The sequence below is a fragment of the Oryzias melastigma genome, linkage group LG1 (genome assembly GCF_002922805.2).
Source record: "Oryzias melastigma strain HK-1 linkage group LG1, ASM292280v2, whole genome shotgun sequence".
Classification (NCBI taxonomy): domain Eukaryota; kingdom Metazoa; phylum Chordata; class Actinopteri; order Beloniformes; family Adrianichthyidae; genus Oryzias; species Oryzias melastigma.
The window spans coordinates 6,928,391-6,955,515 of NC_050512.1; the positions used below are offsets into that span (position 1 = coordinate 6,928,391).

The following is a 27,125-nucleotide window of genomic DNA, read 5'->3' on the forward strand; positions in this document are numbered from 1 at the left end:
AAATTAAAAAAAACGTTTCTCTGTGATTTAGATACTTCTTTTCAGATAATTGTAGACCTTCACTGAAGGCTTTGCAGGCCCTGACAGTACTCCACTGACTTCAGCACTGCAGCTTTTAGAAAAAGTTTTTGTTTCCAGGAGACGTGGAGAAGCTCCCAAACCTCAATTCATTTCTAACTTCTGATGTTCAGAAAGAACTGATGAAGAAGCAGAAAATAATTTATTGTTTTTTAAGCATTAAAGCTTCAATCCACTTCTACATTTAAAAAAAAATCATAGAAAATGTTCTAAAAGTAGAAAAAGAAATCTGAAATAGCTAAAGCTTTATCAAAGGAAAACTATAAGATCAGATAAATGAATTCTTCTTGTTCCTTCAGACATGTGCAGGTCATTCATAGCATGCCTTTGATGGGTGTTACTTTTTGGGGTTCCCCCTGCAGTGTAAAGAAAACAGCAAAGCTGCAGCTTTTCCTTGGTGTTTGTGTGAGTTTGCCGTCAGCTGCTGTGTGCTCAGCTGCATTGACGAGGAGAAGCTCTGACAACACGAACGTGTGACACCAAAGTGATCATTCAAACTTTGCAGATCTGGCTCTAGACTCTGAAGAGCCACAGCTCTGAGCCGCACCTGCAGGACGAGGATGAAGTAATCCACAGGCTTGTTCCTGTGGAAGAGGTAGTGCTCTGGAGCCCGCTTGTTGTTGTCGTCGTATTTCAGGTCCTGGATGACGTTGGGATGCTTCAGCAGGCGGAGCAGTATCTTCTGGGACATCTGCTCTGGGTAGAATGGCTCGACCTCTAAGGAGACACACAGGAAGTTGGAGTTTTTCCTGCTTTCTTATAGAAAGGTGTCATTTTCTTTCCTGTCAAACATTTGCATCCATTTATAATCAATATTCTGTTTTGGGTGATATAAGACATTGAATATTTATTGAATAGGTAATAGTATCATAAGATGGGCTGACTTATTTAAAAAATAAATAAATAAATATTAAACATTTGCAAGATTGTGTTTGCCCCTGAAATTTCAAAATCATTTGTGCTTTGTGTCTAATGTTGACTTGAATAAACTATGCAGAAAAACATAATCCTCAGTAATGAAGAACATTTTGTTTTCAGAAAATAAGTCGTTTTTGCTGTCAAACAAAAAAATATTCAAGTCTTGCAAATAATCTCAGTTTAATCAAAAAGTTAAAAATGAAAGTTTTCCTTCAACTTCAACATCTAAGAAGCTAAAAAAGAAGAAAAAAAGTTTGAACTTTGAGTGTTTTTACAATCCAAGTGCAGATCAAATTCTGAAACTCACTTCTATGTTCGTTAGTTTTTACTTTTTTGTCAGCTTTAAGAACAACATTAATTCATGCCTTCATCCAAAAGGAAGTTTGAAAATACAAATATTTGGGCTGTGTCCATATCTGTATGCAAAAAGGATTCTTCTAAAGATGAGTTTCTATTTTAAAGAAGGACAAAATTAGGATTAAGATCAAGAGGCTTTTACTGAAATTGGTTTGAATTTTTCCTCCTCAAAACAGTGAGGAAGAGGAAACCGACCGGACTTAAGCGGACTCGGGTACGTATTGTTGGGTGTGACTGCACCTCAGACGGAAAGGCGTGTTAGGTAGACTTCACAGGTTTGATTTAGAAAAGGAAAAAAGACTAAATTAGCTAAAACATATATATTAGCTAAACTCCAAAACAGCCTAAAAAAATCTTAGTAAATGCCAAAATTGTCCAAAAAGCTAGCAGAATGCCAATTTTTAAAACTTAGAAACGTAACTCTTTAACATAAATATGAATAATAAAAAGTGAGGAATACTATTCCAGAATAAATCAACTTAAACCTTAAATAACTTCAATATTTTACTCGGGCCATTAATAACAATAAAATAAAATGATCTGGGGGGCAGACAGGATTACCCGCCGGGCCTCAACTTTGACACATGTGATCTAAGGGATGAGATCCAAACCATAATATGTGTGGTAGGTGAATGGAAGAGAACATTTCCGTCCCAACAGCTGAGAAGATTGACAGATTACTTTCAAACGGTGAGCGGTCAGGACCTGTTGTGCCAACCCGCTCCTTCAAGCCCGCGGTGCTGAAGTGAGTCAGCCGCTCCACCGTAATAACTTTGGAGAAACTTAATTGGCGCTTAGCTGCTCGGTCAAAGTTCTGAACGCAGAGAGGCAGTTGCCGGCGCTGCCTGTCCCCCCCGGAGAGGCTGATGAAATATTTCGCGCCAGTAAGGACACAAGTATGTGGACTTGAGTGGGAACTGTGGCCAAACATGCTGGAAGTGATGTCATAGAGGAGCGAGCCAACGGCTTTGGCGTGTGACCTCACGAACACGCCGGGAAACAGCAGAGCCTCTTTGGACCCCCCCTCGCTGTTTACACGCAGCACATACTCATTCTACACACATCCTCACCCAAAACTCAAAGCCCATGCAGACCCCGCACACATAAACTTTCCCCACAGTGAGGGGCTGAGGGCACACTGGGGGGAAGTCAAGCAGCAACACCGCCCACTTGCCTGTTGCTAGGAAACGCAGAGCAGCCAGCAGAAGCTGAGGTGATATTTTAACCTTCATTTCATTGTCAGTGGGCTTGAAGGCCGAGAAATCCTGCTTCCTCTCCCGATGGGTGATTTTCTTCTTGGATTTGTTGTCAGCTGAGGGAGAAAGATGAAAAGTTAGGAGTTAGGTCAAACTTCAGAAAAAGATCTCAACCAGAGCTACTTTCAGAGAAAAGCTACAGCGCAGGACATTGTTGCAGCATTTCTACCACATTCTCAACATAACTGAGCACCTCTGTCTTTACAGCATCACAAAACAGACCAATGTCATGCACAAAACCTGTCAAAAATGGCAAAGGGACGACGCCCCAATGCTGAGTCATGAACAATATTCTGATTCATGATAGAAAAGGTTTGAAATAAAACATTTATACATTGAGTGAAAACAAATTTGACCAATTCACCTCTTAAAGAATTGAAACTAGTCTAAAATAAACCGAAGAAGGAACAAAATCTCCCAGAAAACTGAGAAACGGCTCCAAAGCAGGACTGGAGTCACAGCACAAAGAGCATCTCAGAGACCTGTCAGCAAACTTTACTTTGGTTTCAAAGTAGTTTCTTATTGTGTGAAATACATCTCATGAGACAGCAACATAACATCTAAAGTTAGCCAATGAAATGATCACAATATTCTGTTGGCTAAGTTCCAGTGTTATGGTATTAGAGGCTGTAATGGCTTTAGTGAAGTAGCATTTGTTTTGAGTAAACCCTGCTTAACATTTCGTTTTGGATAAATTGTCAGAGTGAGACATCTGTCATTTCAGTTAAGTCTCCGTTTTAAAATTATGTCAGAGTGAGTGCTCTCACCGTGCAGTCTTTTTTTAATGCTTTCTTTTTGCTGTTCTTTCTTTAAAAAAAACATATTTAGGGTAAACATACAGAAGAGGGCAGATATTCTAAGTAAAATATAGGGAAAGATGAACAAACAAAAAAAACTGTGAAAATGTTTTTTTTTTTTCACTTTATAGGGGAAAATTTTCTTAATTTTTTTCTTTCTGATGAATATAATTGGCACATATTTTTGATGATTGATATTTGATTCAAATTAATGACTTTTCTACTGAAAATGATTTCCACACATTTTGATTTTTTGGGTAACGTTAATGATTTTTCATTGTGTTACTTGATTTATGTTAATTATTTTTCAAATGAAAAAAATCGGCGTAAATTCTAATTATACTTGCTTAACATTAATGACTTATGACATGTATATTTTTGTTGATGTTTGATACTCGATTAATGTTAATTATTTGTTTCAAATGAAAAATAATCTTTTTTTTTAACTTCGATATTAGATTTGCATATGCAATGATAAAGTCTTTAAATTTCTGTCGATTAACTGTATTACACATGAATTATTTTTCTTGATTGCTTGAAATAAACCATTTCTAATCTAATCTAATCTAATCTAATCTAATCTAATCTAATCTAATCTAATCTAATCTGACTTCCTTTAAAAATAAAAGACTATGTTCCAAACAGGATTGTCCCGGTGCTGCTAATGTTCTTCTACAAAAGGTTTTAAACAACACAAGACAACAATGACGTTTTCTCTCGTTAGACTTGTGGTCTACTTTAGTGAGACATTATCATTTCTCCTCTTTACTGCTGGTGTTCATTTGTTTGTGGTCCAGTAGAAAAGTATATAAAGAAGATTCAAGTATAGGTCTTTATATTTGAGAAACTACATGAGTATTAATCACATTGTTGTGCAGCATAAGATATTAATGAACTTAAATATCAGAAAAGGTCAGACTTTTTATCTTTACATAGTTCATCTCACTTCTAGGTGCATCACAGCTATACATTTATAAACGTAGCTAATCAAAACTAAGTCAGTTCTAAATAAATAACTTTTACTCTTAATAATGACATTATTTTATATTTTTCCACTCAAAGAGCTACTATGGCAACACATTCTTACTCCCAACTCGTCACATTTTGAGGTTTCACTAAGGACCCCTCTGTGTCAAACATGTGGGTGTCCTTAGCTTGTTGATTTTTACGTGCTGGCTGTTCCCATTAAATCATGGGTCCCAACCTCTAGGCCAAAAACTGGATCTGGTTCAGTACAGGGACGCGGTATGCACCTGTACCATTCAAACCCGGTACCGGTTTGCGAATGGTACTGCATCCGGGCCCGGTTTGCGTTGAGTACTGCGTCTGGTACCGGGTTGCGTCCTGTATTGTGTCCAGTACCAGTACCCTAACCTGGTACCAGTTTGCGTACTGGCCAGGTTTGAGTCAGGTACCACATCTGGAACCGGGTTGGGGTACATCGGATAAAGGGTCGGGTATTGCGTCCAGTGCCGGGGTAGGGTACCGGTACTGGGCGCATCCTGAGGACCAGTCCACGTGCAGTAACATGTCTGGTACTGCATCAGGTACTGCGTCCCGAGGGTTGCGGACCCTTGATTTTATGAACAGCAGGCAGGTCAAAACCAAAACCAAACGTCAACATGTGACGACTTGGGACGGAGGATGTTGCCTATGGAGGAGTAAAGGATCCACATGCTAGAAGGTTAATTTTGAGCAAAGCTCATTTAAATATTATGAACCGATTCCTTGAAGTCCAAACCTTTTAACAACAGGAACCGAATGAGCTGCTGTCTAGTCTCTCTCATTCTCTGTCATCTCAGCTGTTGTTTTCTCCTCCAAATACAAGCAGCTTGTAATATCTCCTCCCTTTGATTCTCCTCCACCTTTTGTTCCATGGAGAGCCCATCTGAAGTGAACCGCACCAGAGTTCATCTGCAGGAGAGCATAGACCCCTGTTCTCAGGAGGACCAGAGTTCTCTTGTTTGGTGTAAACCAGAGTTCAGGTGAGCTTTTGCTCCTTCAGAACCAAGAGGACCATCTCAAGCTCCACCGCTCCTTCATTTGTGAGCAGAACACACAGAAACTTAAACTCAGATGGACTAAACCACACAGGTACACATTTAAACATCGTCTAAGAAAGGAGTGGGTAAAATGTTTAACTCATGGACCAGAAAGGGTTATAAAATGTGACAAATGGGCTGTTGTTGATGTATTTTGTTCTCTTTTTAGTGTCATCTGCACCAACAGGTTCAACTGCGTTGATGTGGGGTTGGAATAATCAAAAAAATGACAGCCCAACTCAAAAAACACACTTGTACATCAGAAAGACCACAAATCTTCTAGAATAACTTTTGACACCTAAGCAAGAGTCAATTTATTGTGGGGAGACACCAGAATTACAACGGTATTAAGGACTATCAATATACGGTAACTTATTCTAGTTTGGCGGCCAGATTGAAGGGTCAAACGGGCCCAATATGGACCGCAGCTTTTTTACCCCTGGTCTAAAAGGAATGTAACAAAAGAAAAGAAAAACAGCTCACATAACCATCCTAATAGTGTCAAATGCTAAAAAGCAGTTGCATTTGTGAACCATTTAGTGGTCTAACTCCCAATCCAGCCCTTGAGCATTAGGCACACCACCCCTCTTTACAGACGTGACCCGAACACAGTGGCAGAAGGATCTGCCAGTAAATGATGAGCCATCTCAATACTGTTGTCCCTTGAGCTTTAGAGTTTCCATTATGTCTGAGGGTTGCAGACTGCACCACAAGTCATCTTCTACAAGTCTTACGTCTGACAGTACTTACAGACATGTAATGTTTGTGAGCTGTCACAAACATACAAGAACATGGAAAAGAGACTTGATTGGTTAGATCTGACAGTCATATTGACATTGTTCATGGCCTCAAGCCAAGAGCTAGAATCAAAACAAGCTTTGAGAAGGAAACCTACTGTACAGGTCAGTCTCGTCCAGGATCTCCGACTTGATGATTTCTTCGATTATGTCCTCCAGGGTGACGATTCCCAGAACCTCGTAGAAAGGGTCTCCCTCACCCTCATTGTTGACCCTTTGAACTATGGCCATGTGGGATTTTCCTAGCAAAGCACACACACAAGCACAGGTTGCAAGGTTAAGGTCAGAGAGTATTCAACTCAGACAGGCAGTGAGAATTGGATGACTGAGGCACAAATTGTGAGGAAGACACCATTCTGGGTCGTCTGCATCTCAGAGAAAAAGAGGACAGGTGATGCACAGACATCTAGAGCAGCAGCTGCTTCTCTTGAGACGACAAATGATGATCAGTGACGGACAGTTTAGAGCGACACCGTGAACGCTGCCAGAAAAAACCCTCTGGCCTTAGAGGCAAGGAATCATGGAATCAGCCCCCTCTGCCCTGCCTGGTGTTCCCAGGACCCTCCTGTAGCATCTGAGAAAAGAAGAAACTCGCTGCTGTGTGTGCAGAGGAGACTGTCAGGCAAAACACTAAACAAATTCTTTGCCTTTTCTCAGCTTGTGATCATTTAAAAGGAATTTTCCAGAGGCCCAGGCTAATATTAGCCCCTGCAAAATGAAGTTTCCATTCCGGCCGGGCGATATTCTCACCAAGCAAACCGGCAGCCCGGGCAAACCTCTGCTGGGCGATCAGACTGTCCAAGAACAGGCAGTCAGGATGCAGACACACCTGGGAGAACCGTGAGTTAGGGATTTACACATGCACATGCCATGAGAATCCTCTTCAATACCTCTTCAACATGTGTAACCAAGTCATAAACCTGAAGGTCTAAAGCTGTAAATGTTCGCAAGTCACTCGTTAGAGACCAAGTCCCATACGAAGATAATCGTGGAAACTTTTCCTAACCGAGTGGAGCCAAAACATTCAGCTTATTCAGCAAAATCTAGTTTATTTGGCAAAGATAAACACAAGTGAATCCCCACAAGTTCAAGTGATTGTTCAACAGAAGAACCTGAGAAATTCCTGTCATCCGTCAGAGAAATGTTCAGTGAAACTGACCAATGAGCTCCACCTCCTCTGTGCTGGCATCCACCCAACAAATGCACCACCTGCAGTTTAGGACTACCACTAATTATTACTTATAAAAAAATGAATAAAAATAAGCTATTAAATGCCTGTTTTGGATGCAGGACAACTATATTTCTTTAAACAACTAAAAGCAACTACAGTGGAAATGAAGAACCACATCTAAACATATGAAAAAGAGATGATCAATTACAAAAGACCAGCAGCATTTCTGGTACTAACTGTGGTAAATGTAACTTAAAATTCTGCTTTGAACACATGACTGCAAACGCATCAGCTGAAACAACCTTCAAAATGTGAGCACTTTGTGTGGAGTGTGTCTATATCAAATAGGGCTGGGAATCACTGGGTACCTCACAGTACGATACGATATATGACTTGATGAAATTGCGATAACTGGTAAAAATCATCTCTAATAACTCACATTAAATAGAAGAACACACATTTTTTGGGAAAATATATCCCCATTTATTTTTTAGCTTGAACACAATCATAATAAACAATTTGTGTCGTATTGCGTGCAGCAAAGGACAGACACTTGTGCTAAAATCAGTAATACAATGTCTGACAAGATTTTATATCAATTGAATTGTAATTATCTGTAAAATTCAGTAAACATGAACAGCAGTGCCACTGCTTAGTGCAAAATTGTTGTAAACAACAGAAAAACAATTAAATAATTCAAGCAGGTGTCAGGCACATAGCTGCTCGCAAAAGCCAGTCTGGCAACACCGCGCCCTATCTACCTCTAGAGGAACGTCTCACCAAAGGATCGTAAGTATGTTTTACAGCCTCTTCAAATGAAAATAAAAGATTAATACTTGGTTTTGGAAAAAAACGACTCTGGCTGTCACTAATCACACATGGCTTATGTATTTCCAGGGAAGCATTAATTTAGTCTTTACAAGAAGAAGATTCTGTGGTCATTTAATACCAATTCAGTGTCATCAGATGTAAAATCAGAGGGGGTCAGAGGCTTATTTTCTCCATTTGAATCTTTCCAACCAGCTGTGAGCGCTCCAAGCCTCATGAGACACCCATCTCACTCAACATTTCAATGGAGTAACACTGTGCAAAGTTTCAGGGAGTCCAGGGAAATCTTGGAGAATTCAGGCTAAAGACACAAGCCATTTAGCATGTGACCTTTGGCAACAGTCCACGAGAACTGTCAGGCTTCGGTGATCAATGGGCCACAAGGGCAGCCTCCGCATTAGCTCAGGGGGAAGCCAAACATCAAGTGAAGAAGAGGGGCTGAATTCTGTGGCGTTGTGTTCTGCACATCGACGCAGACTTAAAGAAGTCTTCATGCCATGGAGGATGGAGTTATGGATGCTGAAATCCTGAATCGTTTTGTTCCATTGAGCTGGTCTCTTCAAGTGAAGCCACAGAGAACCACCAGCCACTCAAACTTCTGAATCCTGCAGAAATGAACTTCTATCAATGTTCATCTGTATCACTCCTAAAGTGTAACCTCAGCATCCTCCCCATCTCTAAACCTTAAGCATCCCTGCTGACTCTTCCTTTGCATGTTCTCTACAACTTCCCAATTATTTCCCTTCATCACACCTGACACTGTCATCTTTTCCCCACAATCTCTGATCCTCCAAATACACAAAGTGCTCCACCATCTTCACCTCCACTCCCTGTAACCTCACCGATCCACTTGAGTTTCTCTCATGTACACACAGATCCTGCTACAGCTGACCTTCATTCCTCTCCAGATGTTCCTCCATCCTACTCTCACTTCAGACCACAGTGTCATCTGCAAACATCTCGATCCACAGAGATTCCCTTCTAACCTCATCTGTCAGTCTGTCCATCACCAAAACCAAATCTGACTCTGTTCTGTGTGAAAGCCCCAGCGAGAGTCCAGATCTCCAGAACCAGATGTAGAATCAGACATTCCTTTAAAACCTGATGAGTCAGATTCTTGGAAAAATGAAATGAAAAGTATTTTAAAAAAATCAAGTGAAAAAAAGAAAAAAATCTGAGCAGATGATGCTGTTTACCAAGTCTGACTCTACAGCAGGTTTCTTTCTGGTCCCCACAGTGGCTCACTTTATACCAAAGATCCTTTAATGTGATCCTTTAAGAGAGCAAAGTAATAATTAGGCCCCGTTGGATTGATCAAGAATTATTCTGCAGAAAATTGATTTGAATCCAGCCGGAAATAATTTAATCCTTTGTTTGATTTGGTCATTTTTTTCCCAAATCATTTGATTTTAAACCAATATAATTTTGGGTTATTTTTAATCCTTGAGATTCCCCTAAGAGTTGCTTTTCTTTTTTTTAAGGAATTGTCTTAATTAAAAACAATAATGGATGTAGTAACACAGTAATCTATTTTTCAGTCTTTATAGATATTATATCACACAGGTGAGTGATGAAACATCATCATCAGTTTGGTAAATAAAAACTTATAAATAAAGATTCATGCCTGAAATATTTTTTGGGCATCCTCTAAAACATTTTTATAACTAGGTTGATTAAAATTGATTAAATAAATCTAAGATTAATATATCAATAATCGATCCATAAAAATAGAGATCATTCTAGTACATACATTGCTGACTAAATAAACATCTTTAAATACTTAATGTATGAATTTTCAAAACTCTTTTAAGTAAATATTTTTATTTTGTATTTCTAAGATATAAACTGACCAAGTAGATGCCTTAATAAAAGTATGTGGTTTCACATCGAACATTGGAAGTATTTGATTGACAGATTCTTCTAACTGTGGTCTTCCGACAAGCTCACTCCTGATTGGCGAAAGAGGTTGCCATAGAAATATTGACTCAGACCGTCTTGGACCAATCATTGCTTACTGGCGATTTCTGGTTCGAACATGGCGGCATCATCATCACGAAAAAATGTCAACTGAATAGATTTCATTTTGTTAGAGCCGGACGTACGACTTTTTCAAAGGGTGACACCACACTCAGTTGGTCCAGTTCTATATACAGTCAATGACTTTAGTATCTAAAGCCCCACCCACATTTTTTTCTTCTCCAGTTTTAAACATTTGTGTTAACATTTGCTGTTTAATTTTTTTAATGTTCATAATGAGAAAATTAAGCTTATTTTATGAAACTGAACTAATATTAAAGACAAAAGAACTCTTCTGTGTGACTCCTTATAACACTTTCTACAACAAATAAATAACAATAAATCATTTTTTTCACAGGCATGAAGGTAAATCAAACCAGAGCTCTGGTGGACAGAAAACAGACATTTATGAGCATTTATGAGACAAAAATGATCAAAAACATAAATGGAAAAAGCCCAGAGTCCATTTTGGATCAAGCTTAGCTCATTATCATGTGAAACGACCATAAAAAATCTTTTTCGGAGACGTAGTTTCGCTATTGAATAAACATAAACTGCAAGATTGTTAACGAAACGTTTTGTTGTAGTTTTTGAGCTGTTGAAAGAGGCTCGGTGTGGTACACTGCCCACTAGTGGTCAGGGGTTTAAGTGGAACACAAAGTAAAACTGAACTAAATGTTTATTTATACATACTCAAATTATCTTTTGATCTGTTGTAAAAATGTTTTATGATTATGCATTTTTTAGCCAAAATTTTAAAAATCCTGGTTGCTTTTTAGGACATAGTTTCTGCAGAACGGCAGGAGTTCATCGGAAATTTGCCTCTGATTTGTGGGTGTAACCGGAGTAAGCCTGCCCTGACTTTCTATCATCACTTTGTTTAAACTCTCATCCACTAGATTACAGCCCCTCACACCCTAAAAATTAGCAGTTCAACAAAAACGGTGGTCAATATTTAAGCTATCCGGCCGTACAGTTCTGAGCCAGATGTCAGTTCAGACTCAGAGAACAAGCACGTACAAACATGGATCTATTTGTCTGCAAATGGATGTATCAGGGAGCTTGTGGCCAGCTGGTTATACCACCTACGTCACAGCTACAAGTGTTTTCCAACAGCATTTTTCTGCTGCTCTCGATTAACAACAATTTGAATAAAGAAATACTCAGAAACAAAACTTTAATCTTTACTTTTTTATAAGCTTCTATATCCTCCATCAACAGATTAATGTTACAAGAACATATTAAAAACACAAAAAACACAATTTTCATGAAAGTGGGTCTTTAAATGAAAATAGTTTCAGCAGCATTTGAAAATGACATTGCTGAATAGAATATTGAGATATTTAAAACAATTGACTTTTCCAATAGTTTTTATAACTCCGCTGTCAGTTCCATCTTTCATCACTACTTTAGTTACAATAACAAACTGTAGAAACATGAAGAGCTCCATCTCTCCCTCTGGTCACCGTCCCCAGACTATTGACTCACTCACTACATCTCCCAGCTGCCTCAGCATGAAATCCCTGGATGCCACCCACCTGAATCCCATTGATAATCACCCATCTGAGACTAAATCAGAGCACCAAGCCTCTCTCAGTGCGAAGTCTTATTTGTGCCATATTGCCTGCATCACTGAGCAATAGTTTTCTGACCTGACGTTCTGTTTTCCTGACCCTAATTCTGCTCTGACTCTGTCTGCCCTGGCCCACGCCTAACCTACGATATCCGATCTATGATCCCTGAAACTTCTACGCTCGTGATTGACCTCTGCCTCCCTGACTCTGTCTTAGCTTCATGGACTAACAGTGGTGTCTGACTCCTGCTCTGTCCACCGATCTGTCCAATAAACCCGTCTGGAGTCGTAGCTTTCTGCCTGCCTGTTTGTAACAGAGAAAAGCATCTGTTCAAAGTTGTGGAAAACAAGCCCTCACCATTAGCCTCCCACTTCCGTGCTCACCACGTGAAGTGTTTTTGCTGAAATGATGTCTGATCCTACCAACATTTGGTAGGATCAGATTTATGAAATAACTTCTGTTCTTACTGAGGGTAAGAACTTTTGCCTCCCATGTAATTCTAAAAATACTTGGATACTTTTGATCAGAAACTGAATTACGTTTTTTGACTTTAATTTACATTTTACCCTATTATTTGTCTTTTTAAAGCTCCAAACTTGAGGCACAAATGAAAAAGCTCAAGCTGATTGTTGAATCCCAGAGGGAGAAGATACTGTTGTTCTAGGAGCAACTTATGTGAACCAGTGTCCTTCAGGATCAAACTGTATCCTAATGTTTCAGACTTTCCTGCAAACTGAGTCATTTTGACTTCTCTCAACTTTGTATAAAGAAAACATTTAACCAGAGACTGATGAGCAAAAGTGAGGACTGCTGTTATCACTCAGAACCAGCAGAAGATCTGATTCCCATGGAACAAATATTCATGGTGTCCGTCATGAAAACAGTGGTTGGAGGATTAAAATGCGAATGAGTGGAGAAAAAAAACGTATCACACTAAAAATGAACACGTGGTAAGAAAACAGGACCTGACATAAAGAATCTGAAATGAACTGATAGACAAAGTAAAACATTAAAGTGAACTAAACCTAAACAACAAACCAAATCTAACATTCTAAAGAACAAAAACTAATCAGGTCAGCAAACTAAGAAACAAAAAGCTGCAGTTTCACATGCATCTACAAGAAAAATGACATTTGCAGAAAATGATCCACTATTTAACTCCAAGCTCAGCACCTCGTTCACAATCGAACTATCACAAACTATTAATAACATCAAATCTATAACTCTACTGTTTACTTTATCCACACACAGGAGCAACTGTTCCACTTTCCCACAGCAACAACAACAACAAAACACAACCTCTGTCATTAAAAGATTTTCCTCACAAATCCTTGTCTGAAGGTTGTGTGGACCTGAGGTGCAGCGGCTGGCCCTCTGAAGCCCCTTAGGTTTTCTGAGGTAAGAACGAGGTGTAGCGAGGTCCAGATTCAGCGTCATCCACTCAGAATGTCATCAAAAGTTTTTTGGACTGTTAACTTGACGATTGGTGCTCTAAAGCTGTGAACAAAAGAGCAGCGTCCACTCTGGAACCATGACCTGTTAAAAACCTGGACAACCATCCTTCAAAAAACACCTTAAACTAAACTAAACAATCTGTCCTGTGAGCTGGTCCATTAATCTACCCACCCATTCTCTTCCAATCATTCAATCATCCAACCATCTTCTGTTTATTAACCATCCATCATCCATCCATCCATCCAATCATCCAACCATCTTCTGTTTATTAACCATCCATCATCCATCCATCCATCTAATCATCCAACCATCTTCCGCTGATTAACCATCCATCCATTTTCCATATATTACCATCCATCTGTCCATCCATCCTCCATGTAATACACATCCATCGATCCATCCAACCGTTACATTTTACCCATCCATTTATTCATCCATCCATCCATCAATCCTTTATGTATTACCCATCTATCCATCCATGTATTACACATCCATCTATCCATCCAAGCCTCATGTTTAACCTATCCATCATTCCATTCATCCATCCTTTATCCATGTATTACCCATCTATGAGTCCATCCATCCATCCTCCATATATTATTACCCATCCATCCATCCTTTATCCATTTATTACATATTTATCCATCCTTCATGTGTTACCCATCTATCCATCTTTTATCCACATATTACCCATCTATCTATCTATCTATCTATCTATCTATCTATCTATCTATCTATCTATCTATCTATCTATCTATCTATCTATCTATCTATCTATCCTTTCCCCATGTACTAATCATCCATCTATCCATCCATCCTCCATGTATTACCCATCCATCTATCATCCATCCACGTATTACCCATTCGACCATCTATCCAGCCACCAACCCATTCATCCATCTTTTATCCATGATTCATGTATTACCCATCCATCCGTCCATCCATGAATCAAATGGAGGTTTGAATATCATCTCAGTGAGGTTTCTTCATCCTTCAGTCATACTTCCAGCTTGAAGCCAATGTCAGGTTTTAGTCTGTGGCACAGATCAGCAAACTGGTGCCTGAGCTTTTATGAGACACCTCATCCATCCATCCGTCCAGCCATTCCTCCGTCCATCTGTGTCCGTCCATCCATCCATCGTTTATCCATGTATTACCCATCCATCCATCCATTCATCCATCTATCCTTTATTCATATTTTATCCATCCATCCATCATTCATCCATAGACAGCCTGAGAATCTCCATTGGGACAATCAGAGACTGAGCCATGTGCTTTTTTTCCACCATTCCCAGCTTATTTATGGAATGCAGTTTTGTCATATTTTTCCGTAGCGGAATTTTCTCTATAAATAGGCACAAAAGGCTAACAGAGTTGGGTTGGGAGTATGTGGGGTTGAATCTGTTGTGAACACTCATCATTGACCCCTCTCCCTGTTTAGCTCTCCCTCTATTTTTCCAAATATTTAAGCCCTGACAAATATAGAGTGAGGTTGGGATAATGGGAACCCGTGGATGATCTCTTAACTCTACCTCCAGTAAAAAAAACTGCACTTTGCAGCTATTCTGACCTAATTTTCCACTGACAAGAGTAAGGACTGGAGTCTGATGCAGCTTGTGATTTTGGAGAAGGCAGTGACATAATATGAGTCTGACCTCCATTATCTGGAGACACAAATGGAATCTGTTTATGTCTGTTGTGTTTGTTTGTGTTATTTCGCTCATAAGTGGGACAGATCGTACAGATACATAAAGTGTTTGCCCGTAACTTGTTCATTAAAAAAAGGAAGAACAGTTATGTCATTTCAAGGAAAATGACAGCAAAGAAGCTCAGAAAACCCACCTGGAAAACTTCTACGTGACTTCCTCACAAACAAATGTTGCCTAATGATGTCTACTGACCGGACAGGGGCTAACAACTTCAATCTGGTTTATTAACAGATTTGACTCTGAGTCTGCAGTAAGCCTCATGCCTCATTAAACATCAACTCTCCATCAGCAACCCATCTCCTCTGCCAGCACTTTCACCAACTTCTTCTCCTACCTAGCTTGACTCCAGGTTTGACTGCCTACAGTTTGCTAGCAGACCCAGAGTTGGAGTGGATCATCTATGATCTGTAAGACTGTAAGTCTTATGAGGTCTCTGCAGTACAGGAGTTCCACAGGGCACAGTGCTTTCACCCTTTCTCTTCAGGATGAACACATCTGACTTCATCTTTAATTCGGACCACTGCCACCTGCAGAGGATTTTGGATGACGCTGCCATTGATAGATGTGTGAGAGATGTGGTACAGGGGGATTATTGAGGACTTTTGTCTGCTAGTGTTAGAACACGACACTCCAGATTAACGCCAGGAAGACAAAGGAAGTACTGGTCGACTCCAGAGGGAAATCACCTCCTGTTTTACTGGTGGACATCCAAATAAAAGACATTGAGAAAGTGGATTCTTGTAAATATCAGAGTGTTCACCTCAATGACAGAGTGGACTGGACGACTAACACAGAAGTCCTGAACAAGAAGGACTACAGTTGACTTCGACTACTGAGAAGACTGAGGTCTTTCTTGGTTTGCAGGACTCTGTCAAATACTTTTCAGATGATGTTGGGAGGGAAATGCATTGACAGGAATATGAAGATGATCGATAGACTGGTGTAGAGATCCAGTTCCATTGTGGGATGTCCTCTACAGTCTGTGACCGTGGTAGATATGAAGAGGACACAGCAGAAACTAAAATCCATCATAGACAATCCTCATTACTCTGCATGACAAACTAAGGGCACTGAGCAGCTCCTTCAGTCTGAGTCTGAAGCACCTTCAATGCAGGAAGGAGCGCTTTTGCTGATCCTTCTTCCTGCCCACTATTAGACTATAGTACCTCATAGACACTGGACACCTCATTGTGTTATTTATTCTCTTTTAGTGTTGCTTTTTTCTCTGTTAGTATCTGTTGACTTTATTATTATCTGTTGTTTTTTTACCTATGGTAAAGCATACATTTTCCTATTGGGGGATCAATTAAAATTAGACTCACTAAAACACAGTCCTGAGATTTACCAATTCCAGGCGGTGTCATGGTATGGGACAGCTTTAGCTGGTCAGTTCAGACATGTTCTTCATCCAGTGAGGCCTGAAGACACAAAATGACTAAAATTCCTTCTTGATTTTTTTTCCCTTTCTTAAATATATTTAAAAACAAATTAATGTAAACTCAGTTCAAGCAAACACTTGCCTGAAAAGACTGAAAAGACTTCACTCAGTGTTGAGGTAGCCCTCTGCTAGCCTCTCCGAGCTGGTTGATGAGGCAGTGAGGTCCTTTTTGTTACTATGCTAAAAAGTTATGTTTTTAAAGTTCTAAAAATGTAGTTTTAGTGTGTTCAATAAATGTTTATCCTGTTCGGCCCACGACCAAAGCTATGTTTTGGATTCTGGCCTTCTGTGTGATTGAGTTTGACACCTCTGACATAAACTAAAAAGTCATAGGATGGCACTTGTTTTCATCAGTTTGCTTTATTAGTTGAATCATCTAAAAACATGAAATGCATGCAAAAGATATTAAATATATGTAGCATAAACAATATGTATAAGATAAGAAATAGGGGTGCCCAGATCAATAGCTCCACGCCAGGATAAAAATTCAAGTTCCTGAACAAAGAGTGAGGCAGTAACGGACACATAAGGTCTTCTTGCTCTCCATAGCTTAAACACTAAATACTAATAATTTATAGATGAGGAGTAATGTAGTTAAATGCCCACCTCCTTTATCTGGTTTGATTCACTTTCACACATAGTGCTCTCAGAAAAACGAAAGACTGATGCGAACCAAACCACCTCAAAAATATTGCAGTTCAAACAGTTGTTCATTGGGGGGGCCATGTCTGAAACGAGCTCTGATGAGACAGGAAGTTATTGTAGGGTTGATAAAATCAATTAATCGATTTGAATCAATTTAAGCTTAATAGATCAATCATCGATTCATAAAAAATTTAGAACGAACTGACACATAAAGCTAAAGTCCAATAGCTTGAAGCTAACATTAAATGGAATTTCCCATAGGATGGCTAATGCTAACACTTGGTTGACGTAAACAGACATTGAGGACTAATTAGACATCTTTATAAACTCACAGGCGTGAAGTTTCCAAACTGAACTATTTTTAAAGTAATCATTTGTAGTCTAAATCACAGTTTTTTGCTTGTTCTTTGCTTCTTCTTCTTTAAAAAAGTGTACTCCTATAGTGAGATCGCCACCTAGTGGCCAAACAGAAACGTCCTCCAGGAGAAGCAGAACAATGTTTTCAATGTTAATGATCTGAACATTTTTGTTAGAGCTTCTCCTTTAAAGAATCCATGTAACACTGTATGATATTAATAATCTCATTATTTCACTAATACATTTTACAGTATGAGAACAAATTTGTCTAAATGTGTAAACTGTGTAAACTCAAAATCAAACTGAATTAAAAGGATCAAGAATCAGAAAAAATTGGAATCGAATCAATTCAGGCTCTTGTGAATCAAATCGAATCTGGAAATTGTTATCGATACCCAGCCCTGCAGAAAACAACAAAAAGAAAAACAGCAGCTAGTCCTTCTTGTCTTCAAGAGACTCCTGCAGCTTCTCACTACACCACCTTTACCCAACAGACATTTCCAAACATCTTCAAGATTCCTGCTTCTTTCAGATTCACGCTGTGGCAATTTTACAGCAGCTCATCTCTTTGGATCTCCTCCTCACTTTGGAAAGTCCATCTGCATTCACACTGAAGTGAACCGCAGTCACAGAGTCAAAAAACAGACAGTGACAGCAAGTCATGTCATTGCATGATTCTATGGAGAAAAGGCCTGTTTCATAGATTCCTGTGTTTGTTCTGTCAAAAGTAATCTCAAATGCTGCTTGTTTCCGTTCTGTATCTGCTTTGTTGACCAGGACAAAACCTCCCAGCGTGGAGAATCTTTATGGGGGCTACAATCCCACCCCCAACCTTCACACACCTTCCTAACCCACCCAAAGTCAACCTGTGACTTCCATATTGAAGCACATTTCAAAAAGAAATGTCTGGTGAGGTCCCCGAATAGTCTCCGGGGGATGCTACACAACCTCTGTAGTCCCCACTGGCTCCAATATAAACACAACAAACACACTGCTTTCAAATACTTTTCTCACATATTTGTACCATGACAACTGTCCTGGGTCAAGTTTTTATGCTGATTACTTCCTGTTTAGGGCTGGCTCTTCTGACTGAACAGTGACCACTATGACCTTTCTGTCAACAGAAAATCCAGATGCTCCAGATTCCATCTCAAAAACTGATGTTTTTATTGTTGTTTTGAGAATTTAGATAACAACAAGCAGACAGTTAGCATAAACAAAAATCAGAATTGTATCAAAAGAAAGTAAGAAGACATCAAGGAGACAACAAAGTTAAAAAAAAAGGTTTTTTGAGTGTTTTTATAAAAGTAATTGAGCGTGACAGACCAATAGGTCCACCCACCTGTCAATCACATCCCTAAAATGTGCACATTTGATCTCCAATAAAATTAAAATTACAGATTCCTCACATTTTAGCCACAGCATTTCCATTGTTTTCTATTTCTACGTCTGTTATATTATTGTTTCTTTTATCTAATGTGTCATACGACTTTTTGTGTTTTAACTGATGTTTTTGTCTTTTTTGTTGAGCACCTTGTGTTCAACAGCCAGTTGAAGAAAAGTGCTATATGAATAAAGTGACTGATTGATTAAAAAAAATCTGTTTTCTTAAATAAAAAATAAAGCAATGTGTATCTAACGTTGTATATTACCACAATTTCTACCTTTTGCAACCAGCCTCCAGTAGGTTTTAGGAGTTGCAACATTTAGTTTCTATCTTGTTTACGCTCCCATGAATCCATTTTTGTCCAAAAATAATTTTCTCACTTTTGAATAATGAAGTTGAATCTTCACTGATACTTCTCTTTGTGGCATTTCAAGACAGGTTTGGAAGTTTGGATATTTAATAAAAACATTTTAATAAAACAAGTAAACACTGCAGAGACCCTGACTTGTAGGATTGTTGGTGACACCCTGCCTGTATTTCCGGACGTTTCTATCTGGACCTGATCTTCTGTTTCTGATCCTGCTTATTCTCAGATTGCCTGCTCTTACGAACCCTTATGGCAAGCCAAAGGGGTCAATAATCGCCAGGAAAAGCGCCGTAAAGCAACAATGTATTGGCCGTGAAAAACGTTGCTTTCAACACACGTTTTAAGAGAAGCACGTAAATTAAACCGTCTTGTGTTTTCCCAAAATTGTGAAAAAAACTGCGTTTAGTGCGTACAAACTGCATGTCGAAAGCACCATTCTAGCGCGTTAAAAACTGTGCATTAAAGCCAGCATTTCTTTGTTGGGTCACATACGAGCATCGAATACGCCGTTTTGCTTAAATAAAATGGCTAGGGCCGAGGGTCTTTCCAAATCTGTCTCATGGCCTAGTGGTTCAATCAGTAACATATTGGCTGTCCATCCCAGACAGCAGTTTCATCATGTGTTTTTTTTTTTCTTTTATTGACTTTTAGCGACAATATTATCCTGATTGTAGTTAGTGTTTCTTTTTAGTCCTTTTTTTAAAATAATTTACATGTATAAAACAGCCTTTCTTCGTTCCAGACAATTAGAAATCTATTTTTGTAGTCAATAAATTACCAAACCAACATGCTGTTACAACAGAAACAATTGATTCCTGTTTAAAAATGGTGAAAAATCCATGGATAAACACATCTTTCCTGTTAGTCTGATGTCTACATCTAGCACCATATGGAAGACACAGACCTCAATTATAAGTAGTAACTCAGTGGTACTGCTCAGAACTTGTAAATATTTTCCTAGTAGTCCCCCGATCGCTCTTTTTTTTTTTTTAATCCATAGCTACTCTAAGAAAAACACACAATTTTTTTATCATATGAAAAACATTAAAAACAACAACAATTAAACCAAGGGTTTAATAGACTGCACTGAGCATTTATGGACTGATGTCCTTAAGATAAGATAAGATAAGATAAGATAAGATAAGATAAGATAAGATAAGATAAGATAAGATAAGATAAGATAAGATAAGATAAGATAAGATAAGATAAGATAGTCCTTTATTCGTCCCACGGTGGGGAAATTTCAGTGTTACAGCAGCATTGCAGATAGGAAAAACTAACATCAAACTCTCCAAGTTCCTAGGAGTTCCAGTAGCGATGGCAGTTTACACTTCAGAAAACCATTGGTTTGGCAGTTGTTCTAGAAAAAGTGGAACCAGCTGTCTGCCCATTTGTGACAGTGACAAATACTTTACTTGATTTATCAAAGCTTTTGTATTTTGTCTAATTTGTGTTTTGCGAGTTCTTTGGGATTTTTTTAAATCTTTTTTTATTTTTGAATTGTTATTTAATCACCAAATATATCCAAATTACAGGACTGAAATTAATTTACTTCTTTATAACTTATTTTCTTTTAACTTTGAATAAAAGAGTTTTAAAAAATTAAACAATGCTGTATAAGGAATATACGCTTTTTATACAAGAACTTTTTAAACCCTTCCGCAGAGAAAGTAATTTTTTTTAAGTGGAAAAACCTCCTAAAATCAATCTGCAATCATTTTAAAAGAACCTGGTTGTTAAATTGACAGTAAAGTATTTATGAAATGATGATTTGCTGTCCTCTAGTTATCACTTAAAACTCCACATTTCCATTATAAAGACAGTCGATCGCGTGTTAACAATCAAATGAGAAGTATTAAAATAATATTGTCAGGATTAGTGCTGCCACAAACAATTGTTTTAATAGTCGACTAATCACTGATTATTTATTTCGATTAGTCGACTAATCGGGTCATGCACTAGTGTGAGTGCTATAAGCTGAAGATGCTGAAATTCATAAATAAAAACACTAAAGTTGATAGCTAAAATCGCTGAAGCTAACAGCGGAAAACGCTGAAGCTGATTGCCAGTGAAAATATTGGTTAAATGCCAAATTTGCAAAAATGTAAAAAAAAAAAGCCTAAGTTAGCCAAAACAGCTAACATGCAGCTAACATATTAGCTAAACTCTAAAATAGCCTAAAACCCCCAAAAAGTTCAAATTAACCAAAATAGCTAGCATGCAGCTGAAATATAAGCTAAACTCCACAATGGCCCAAAAAACTGAAAAATCCTAAATTTGCCAAAATAGCTAGAATGTAGCTGAGATTTTAGCTAAACACCAAAATAGCTTAAAAATCATAAGTGCCAAAATAGTCCAAAAAGCGACTAACTGTCGACTAATATTAAATTACTCACTGACTATTTTAAAAGTCGATTAATCGTCGATGAGTCGTCTAATCATGGCAGCCCTTGTCAGGATCCATCATTTAAAAGAACATCCAGGAAGCAAATGCAAGAAAACACTTCATGCCTTCGACTGTTTTCAGTTAGAGAACAATAAAGATGAGGTGACTCCGCTGCAGCGAGGTTAGCCGGCACAAACCAAACAAACAACGTTCAGCTTCAACTAAAAACCTTCAATGTGGCTGCAGTGAAGAATGTGCTGCAAACGCTCGTCAGCCATTTGTCAGTGCTCTCTAGGAGAGCTTAAATGTGGACTTTTGTGCCAAAGAGCTCTCTCTTTTTTTTTTTTTTACTTGGACCACATCCAAGAGGTTGATGTTATGTAAAGTCGTTCTCTGAGCCTCCACAAGAACCCTCATTTTCACTGATAATCTCAGCACAGAGTGTGAGGCATTTGGCTTTTTCCCTTCTTCAGAGCTACAAGTTGCAAATTTCCTGCTGTGATTTTCAGGAGGAGGCCCATTCTCACCAGTCTAAGTGAAGCTACGATGCCTTCAGGTGCACCGACACGTGCTGACCACCACAGCACAAGGATCTGGATCGGCTTCACACATTCACCTGCATATTTATGAACTTTCACGATAAAAACAGAAAAAGAATCAAATTCATAAAAACTGCTGTCTGTTGTGGTAAATGAGAGCAGAAACCTTGAGATTTCCCAAACGTCTTGCGGAGGTTCAGTCCACCATTTCCTGCAACATTCTGCTGAGGGTTGCTGAGGAGCTCACGTGTCTGACACAACAATGAGGTCCGCCTTAAAGCAGAGGAGTTCCCACTGTCGTTATTCTGGTCACTCTGCTGCTACTAGCCGTTTGACCACACAGTTGCACACATGCAGCAGAGGGGCGCACACACTTGCTGGAATTACATTGTTGTTCATTCAGAGAAGCAGCTTGCTGTCGTAGCTGGCCGCGTTTGTTGTTGAAAGGTCCCCTGGGTGGAGATTCCTTTGGGCCTCAGTCATAAGGCGAGGCATCAATGGGGAAGCAGTGGGGATAAATGAATGGGCCTGCGGTCAGGTGCTGCTCTGCTATGCGAGTGTTGCAAGTGCTGAATGGTGAGCAGATCACAGAGGAATGATGGGAACTGGAAGCTTTCCGGCAAAACGCTGACGAGTTCCGTGTTCTGCTGAGCAAACGTCTGAATAAACAGTCTCCTCTTTCTTATAACAGTGAGACATGTTTGTCTATGAATTAAAAATGTTTGAGAGTTCAGGAAGGTGAGAAGTACAAGCCTCCAGATTTACTGGACGACTGCTGACAGAAACCAGCAGAATCAGAAGAGCACAAGAACAGTAAGATATATCACTGAAATGAAACCATCTAATCATTCATATACCCATCTATACACCCACCTGTCCTTCCATCCATTCACGGTAAAGGGAGCATACTTGTATAGTGGTTTCCTACCTTCCTCGAAGGCTCAAAGCGTTTTACAGTCACAGTCCCATTCACACACTCACACACTGGTGGTGGCTCTACTGCTGAACACTGGGGCCAACCTTCCATCAGAGGCAATGTGGGGTTCAGTGTCTTGCCCAAAGACACTTCAACACATGGGCGGGCAAGTTAGGAATCAAACCCGCGATCAGGAGTCGACCACCCTCCCGCTGCACCCTGGCCGCCCCATTCATTCTTCAAACCATCCACCCAACCAACCATCCATCCATCATCCATACATCCAACCACACACTCATTCATCCATCCTTCCATCCATTCATTCTTCAAACAGTCGATCCATCCAACCAACCATCCACCCATACATCCATCCATCCGTCCATCCATCATCCATACATCCATTTATTCTTCAAACCATCCAGCCAACCATCCATCGTCCATACATCCATCCACACACTCATCCATCCTTCCATCCATCCACTTATTATTCAAACCATCCAACCAACCAACCATCCATACATCCATCCATCCACACACTCATCCATCCTTCCATCCATTAATTCTTCAAACAGTCGATCCATCCATCCATGCATTATTCTTCAAACCATCCATCCATCCATCCATCCACACACTCATCCATCCATCCATACATTAATTCTTCAAACCATCCAACCAACCATCCATCATCCATACATCCATCCACACACTCATCCATCCTTCCATCCATTCATTCTTCTAACCATCTTGCCATCTGTGCACTTACCAATTCTTCCATTCAACCATAAGCTAAATTACTGAAATGAAACCATCTAATCACCCATCCTTCGACACATCCACCCATCCTTCCTTCCATCCATTTCTACATCCCAAAATTATCCTTAAATGAAATAACCACATGTAAAACACGAGACTGAAAGTCACATAAACACATAAACTACAGATAAATTGGTTCCTACATCACCAAAGCTAATGCTATGACCATCAACACCAATGTTTCTTCCAAGAAACCACCTGCTGAAAGTCACAGGACGTTCAAAAGCTAAGATAATGTATGCGTATAGTTCTCCAAAATAAAGCAGATCACTAACTACCCAGTTCTTAAGTCACTCTGAATACATGATTTCTCTCTGTCATATGTTTATATCTGACCTCAGTGACGAGTTTCCCTTTAGCTGATTGAGGAAAACTGGCTGAATGTCTGCTCCAAGCGCCGTCAACACAAGTATTTCCTGAAGAAGAAAATCAGCAGTGTGAATGAAGCGGCAGGTTCAGCTGCTGTGGGGTTAAAGTTTTCAGCCTGGATCTGGGACTGAAGGGCCAGCTGGAGCAGTGGCTGAGGCCTGCAACCCATAGTGGGGCTCTACTAGCAGCCCCCCACCCCCCTTGCTGTTGGTTGGGACACTCCAGCGAGGGCAGGCATATGAAGAGAACTGAGTGACCTAGAACTGCTTCTTCTCTTCCCAGAGAAAAATTCCTTCTTGCATTTAAGCCTCGCGTCCACCTGCTTTGTCTCCCTGCACGATTAAAACGCTTTCTGCTCATTCACACTTCAAGTTTCATCTGTGTGGAGTTCGGATTGTTTTTCCAGGTGGTGTCAAACAGTTGATCCCATCTACACACATTTTGCTGTATGTTGGAACTCATGCATTCAGACTTAAGACAAAACTAAAATAATGAGCTACTTAGGGAACGCATGCTGATCATAGAATGTGTTTGTGCTCAAATGTGCTCTTTACAAATCAGAAAAAGGGCATAAAAACAGCCATGGTCACTCCAATCCAGTGCTTCATTTGAAGGTGGATTTTCCCTTTAGTATCACTTTGGCAGAGCGAGACCATGAAGCAGTCGACACTGACACTTCATGGCTCATTGGCTCTCACTAATAAATGCCTGCAGGTGGCTGGTGCCAATTTCTAAGAAACTCCAGCAGCAGAGAGAGAATTTTCCAAATGTTCTCGAAAATGACTGACTACTTCCTAGCAGCAGCTTCAAATCCATAGTTTGGTGAAATCACGAGTCGTTTTCAAGCAGGCTCGGTCAGCTGATTGTAAAAGGTGCTGGTGTCTCGGGCCTTTCCCCTCGCCTGAAAACAAAGAGATGGACAGTGTGCCTGGTGTTATCAATGAAGCCGGCCTCTTGGCTTTCCTGAAAGTGCAGCTTGGAAGGCGTCCACGGCAGGGCATTAGGCCTGGAGGTTTGTGTCGTTTGTAATTTATAACACCGAGGGAAACGGGGAAGAGGACAATATGGAGAGAAGAGGGAGAGAGGGAATGTGGGAGGGGGTTGGGACTCGCTGCACTCGGCTTCCCTGAGGGATCTGCACTCCGCCTGGAGACCAGCCTGACCGAGCGGCAGGGCTTTTTGTCCCTCTCTGAGGCACAGCCTGAATGCGGCTGATTTTCTTTTGGACAAACCCTCCGCTCTCATGAAGCCTCACAGGGGGAGTGAAGCCGAGGTTTCTGTGATTCCAGCAGTTTTCAGGTACTTCTACTTTATCTCTGATCCACAGTGCTGGACTTTTCACCTGTTAGACTTAGGTCACTAAGTTTCACAATAAACCAAACAGTTTAAATAAAAAGTTCCCAAGAAAGAGGTTTGTTGGAGCCAAATCGATGTGTGTTGGAAAACGCATATTTCAAAGCAATAATCCAATCTCAAGATGCAGAGCACCAGTTCTTTCTGGTCAGTAAAATGTGAGTCAGCATCTCCAGGGCATGTGTCATAGGAATCTCCATCATGGGAAGCAGCTCTGGTGAACATCAGCACCTCTAGGTCTGAGGTCCAAGTTCTCTCCCAGCTAATTGATGAGTCGCTCCTACAAGTGGAGAAGCTTAGGTCTCTGTTGTTATGTGAGGAACAAAGGAAGTGGTTAGGATTTAACCTGGACGCCCTCCTGAACGCATGGCCGACCAGGTGGAGGCCCTGAGCAGACTCAGAGTGTCGACAAGGGGATGCTGGGACATCAGCGGACACTAACTTCTGCACCAACAGAGGCAAAAGTCTAATGAGCTCCTGTTGCTCTGCAGAAAATATGTCTTAGAAAATGACACAGGCTTTTTGATTTTTACTAAAAACTGCATAATCACAATTAAAAGAACACCAGGAACATATTTTTTCTTAAACTTGTCCTGTCCGACAGCTGAGCAAACAAATAAGCCCTGAAAGTCTCTCGTGTTGGACATATTGTACTTTTATGGAATTTATGCTAAACTTTATTTATACCGATTATATTTGTATCCCTTTTTTGTTGGACAGGACAGAAAAGAAGAAGATGGAAGAAGAGAGAGGGATGGGGGTAAGGGCACCAAAGAAAGGGGGAAACAAGGGGGTTAAGGTTTTTTTTTCAGTTTTTTAGGTTAATTTGGCATTTAACTAATATCTTAGCTGGCAATCAGCTTCAGCGTTTTCAGCTAACAACTTTTAACTATCAATTTCAGTATCATTAGCTCTCAGCACAAGTATTTCCGAGGCCCTGTACAGGCTCTTGGTAAATGCATTGAGGACATTAATGACTGGATGTGTCACAACTTACTTCAATTAAACAAAAACAAAACTGAGGTTATTGTCTTTGGGGCTAAAGAAAAAAGGTTGGACGTCACTACAGAGCTTCAATCTATTCAACTAAAAACTACCAACCAGGCCAGAAACTTGGGTGTAGTGATAGACACAGACTTAAATTTTGATAAACACATTAAGGCAGTCACTAAATCAGCCTATTATCATCTCAAAAATATCTCAAGGATTAAAGATCTGATGTCTAAGCAGGACCTGGAGAAACTAGTGCATGCTTTCATCTTTAGTCGACTTGATTACTGTAACAGTGTTTTTACAGGACTACCAAAAAAATCCATCAGGAAACTGCAGCTTATTCAGAACTCTGCTGCTCGGGTTCTCACAAGGACCAAGAAAGTAGACCACATCAGTCCAGTTCTGAGGTCTTTACACTGGTTACCTGTCTGTCAGAGGATAGACTTTAAAGTTCTGTTACTGGTTTATAAAGCTTTGAATGGTTTAGCACCAAAATACATGACTGACCTCCTGACCCAGTATGTACCAGCCAGACCTCTCCGGTCATCAGGATCCGGTCTTTTA

General features: G+C 39.8%; 1 protein-coding gene across 2 annotated transcripts in view; it reads right to left on the reverse strand.

The window, feature by feature from the left end:
- The window catches only part of cnnm2b (cyclin and CBS domain divalent metal cation transport mediator 2b), a 57,662-nt gene that overhangs the window by 15,411 nt on the left and 15,126 nt on the right, over positions 1-27,125 (reverse strand). For both annotated transcript variants that reach the window (XM_024259508.2, XM_024259507.2), the window contains exons 2-4: positions 6,344-6,487; positions 2,528-2,665; positions 626-795 (exon numbers count right to left, since the gene is read on the reverse strand). In XM_024259508.2, the coding sequence (XP_024115276.1) occupies positions 626-795; positions 2,528-2,665; positions 6,344-6,487 (452 nt within the window). The remainder of the gene's footprint in view (positions 1-625; positions 796-2,527; positions 2,666-6,343; positions 6,488-27,125) is intronic.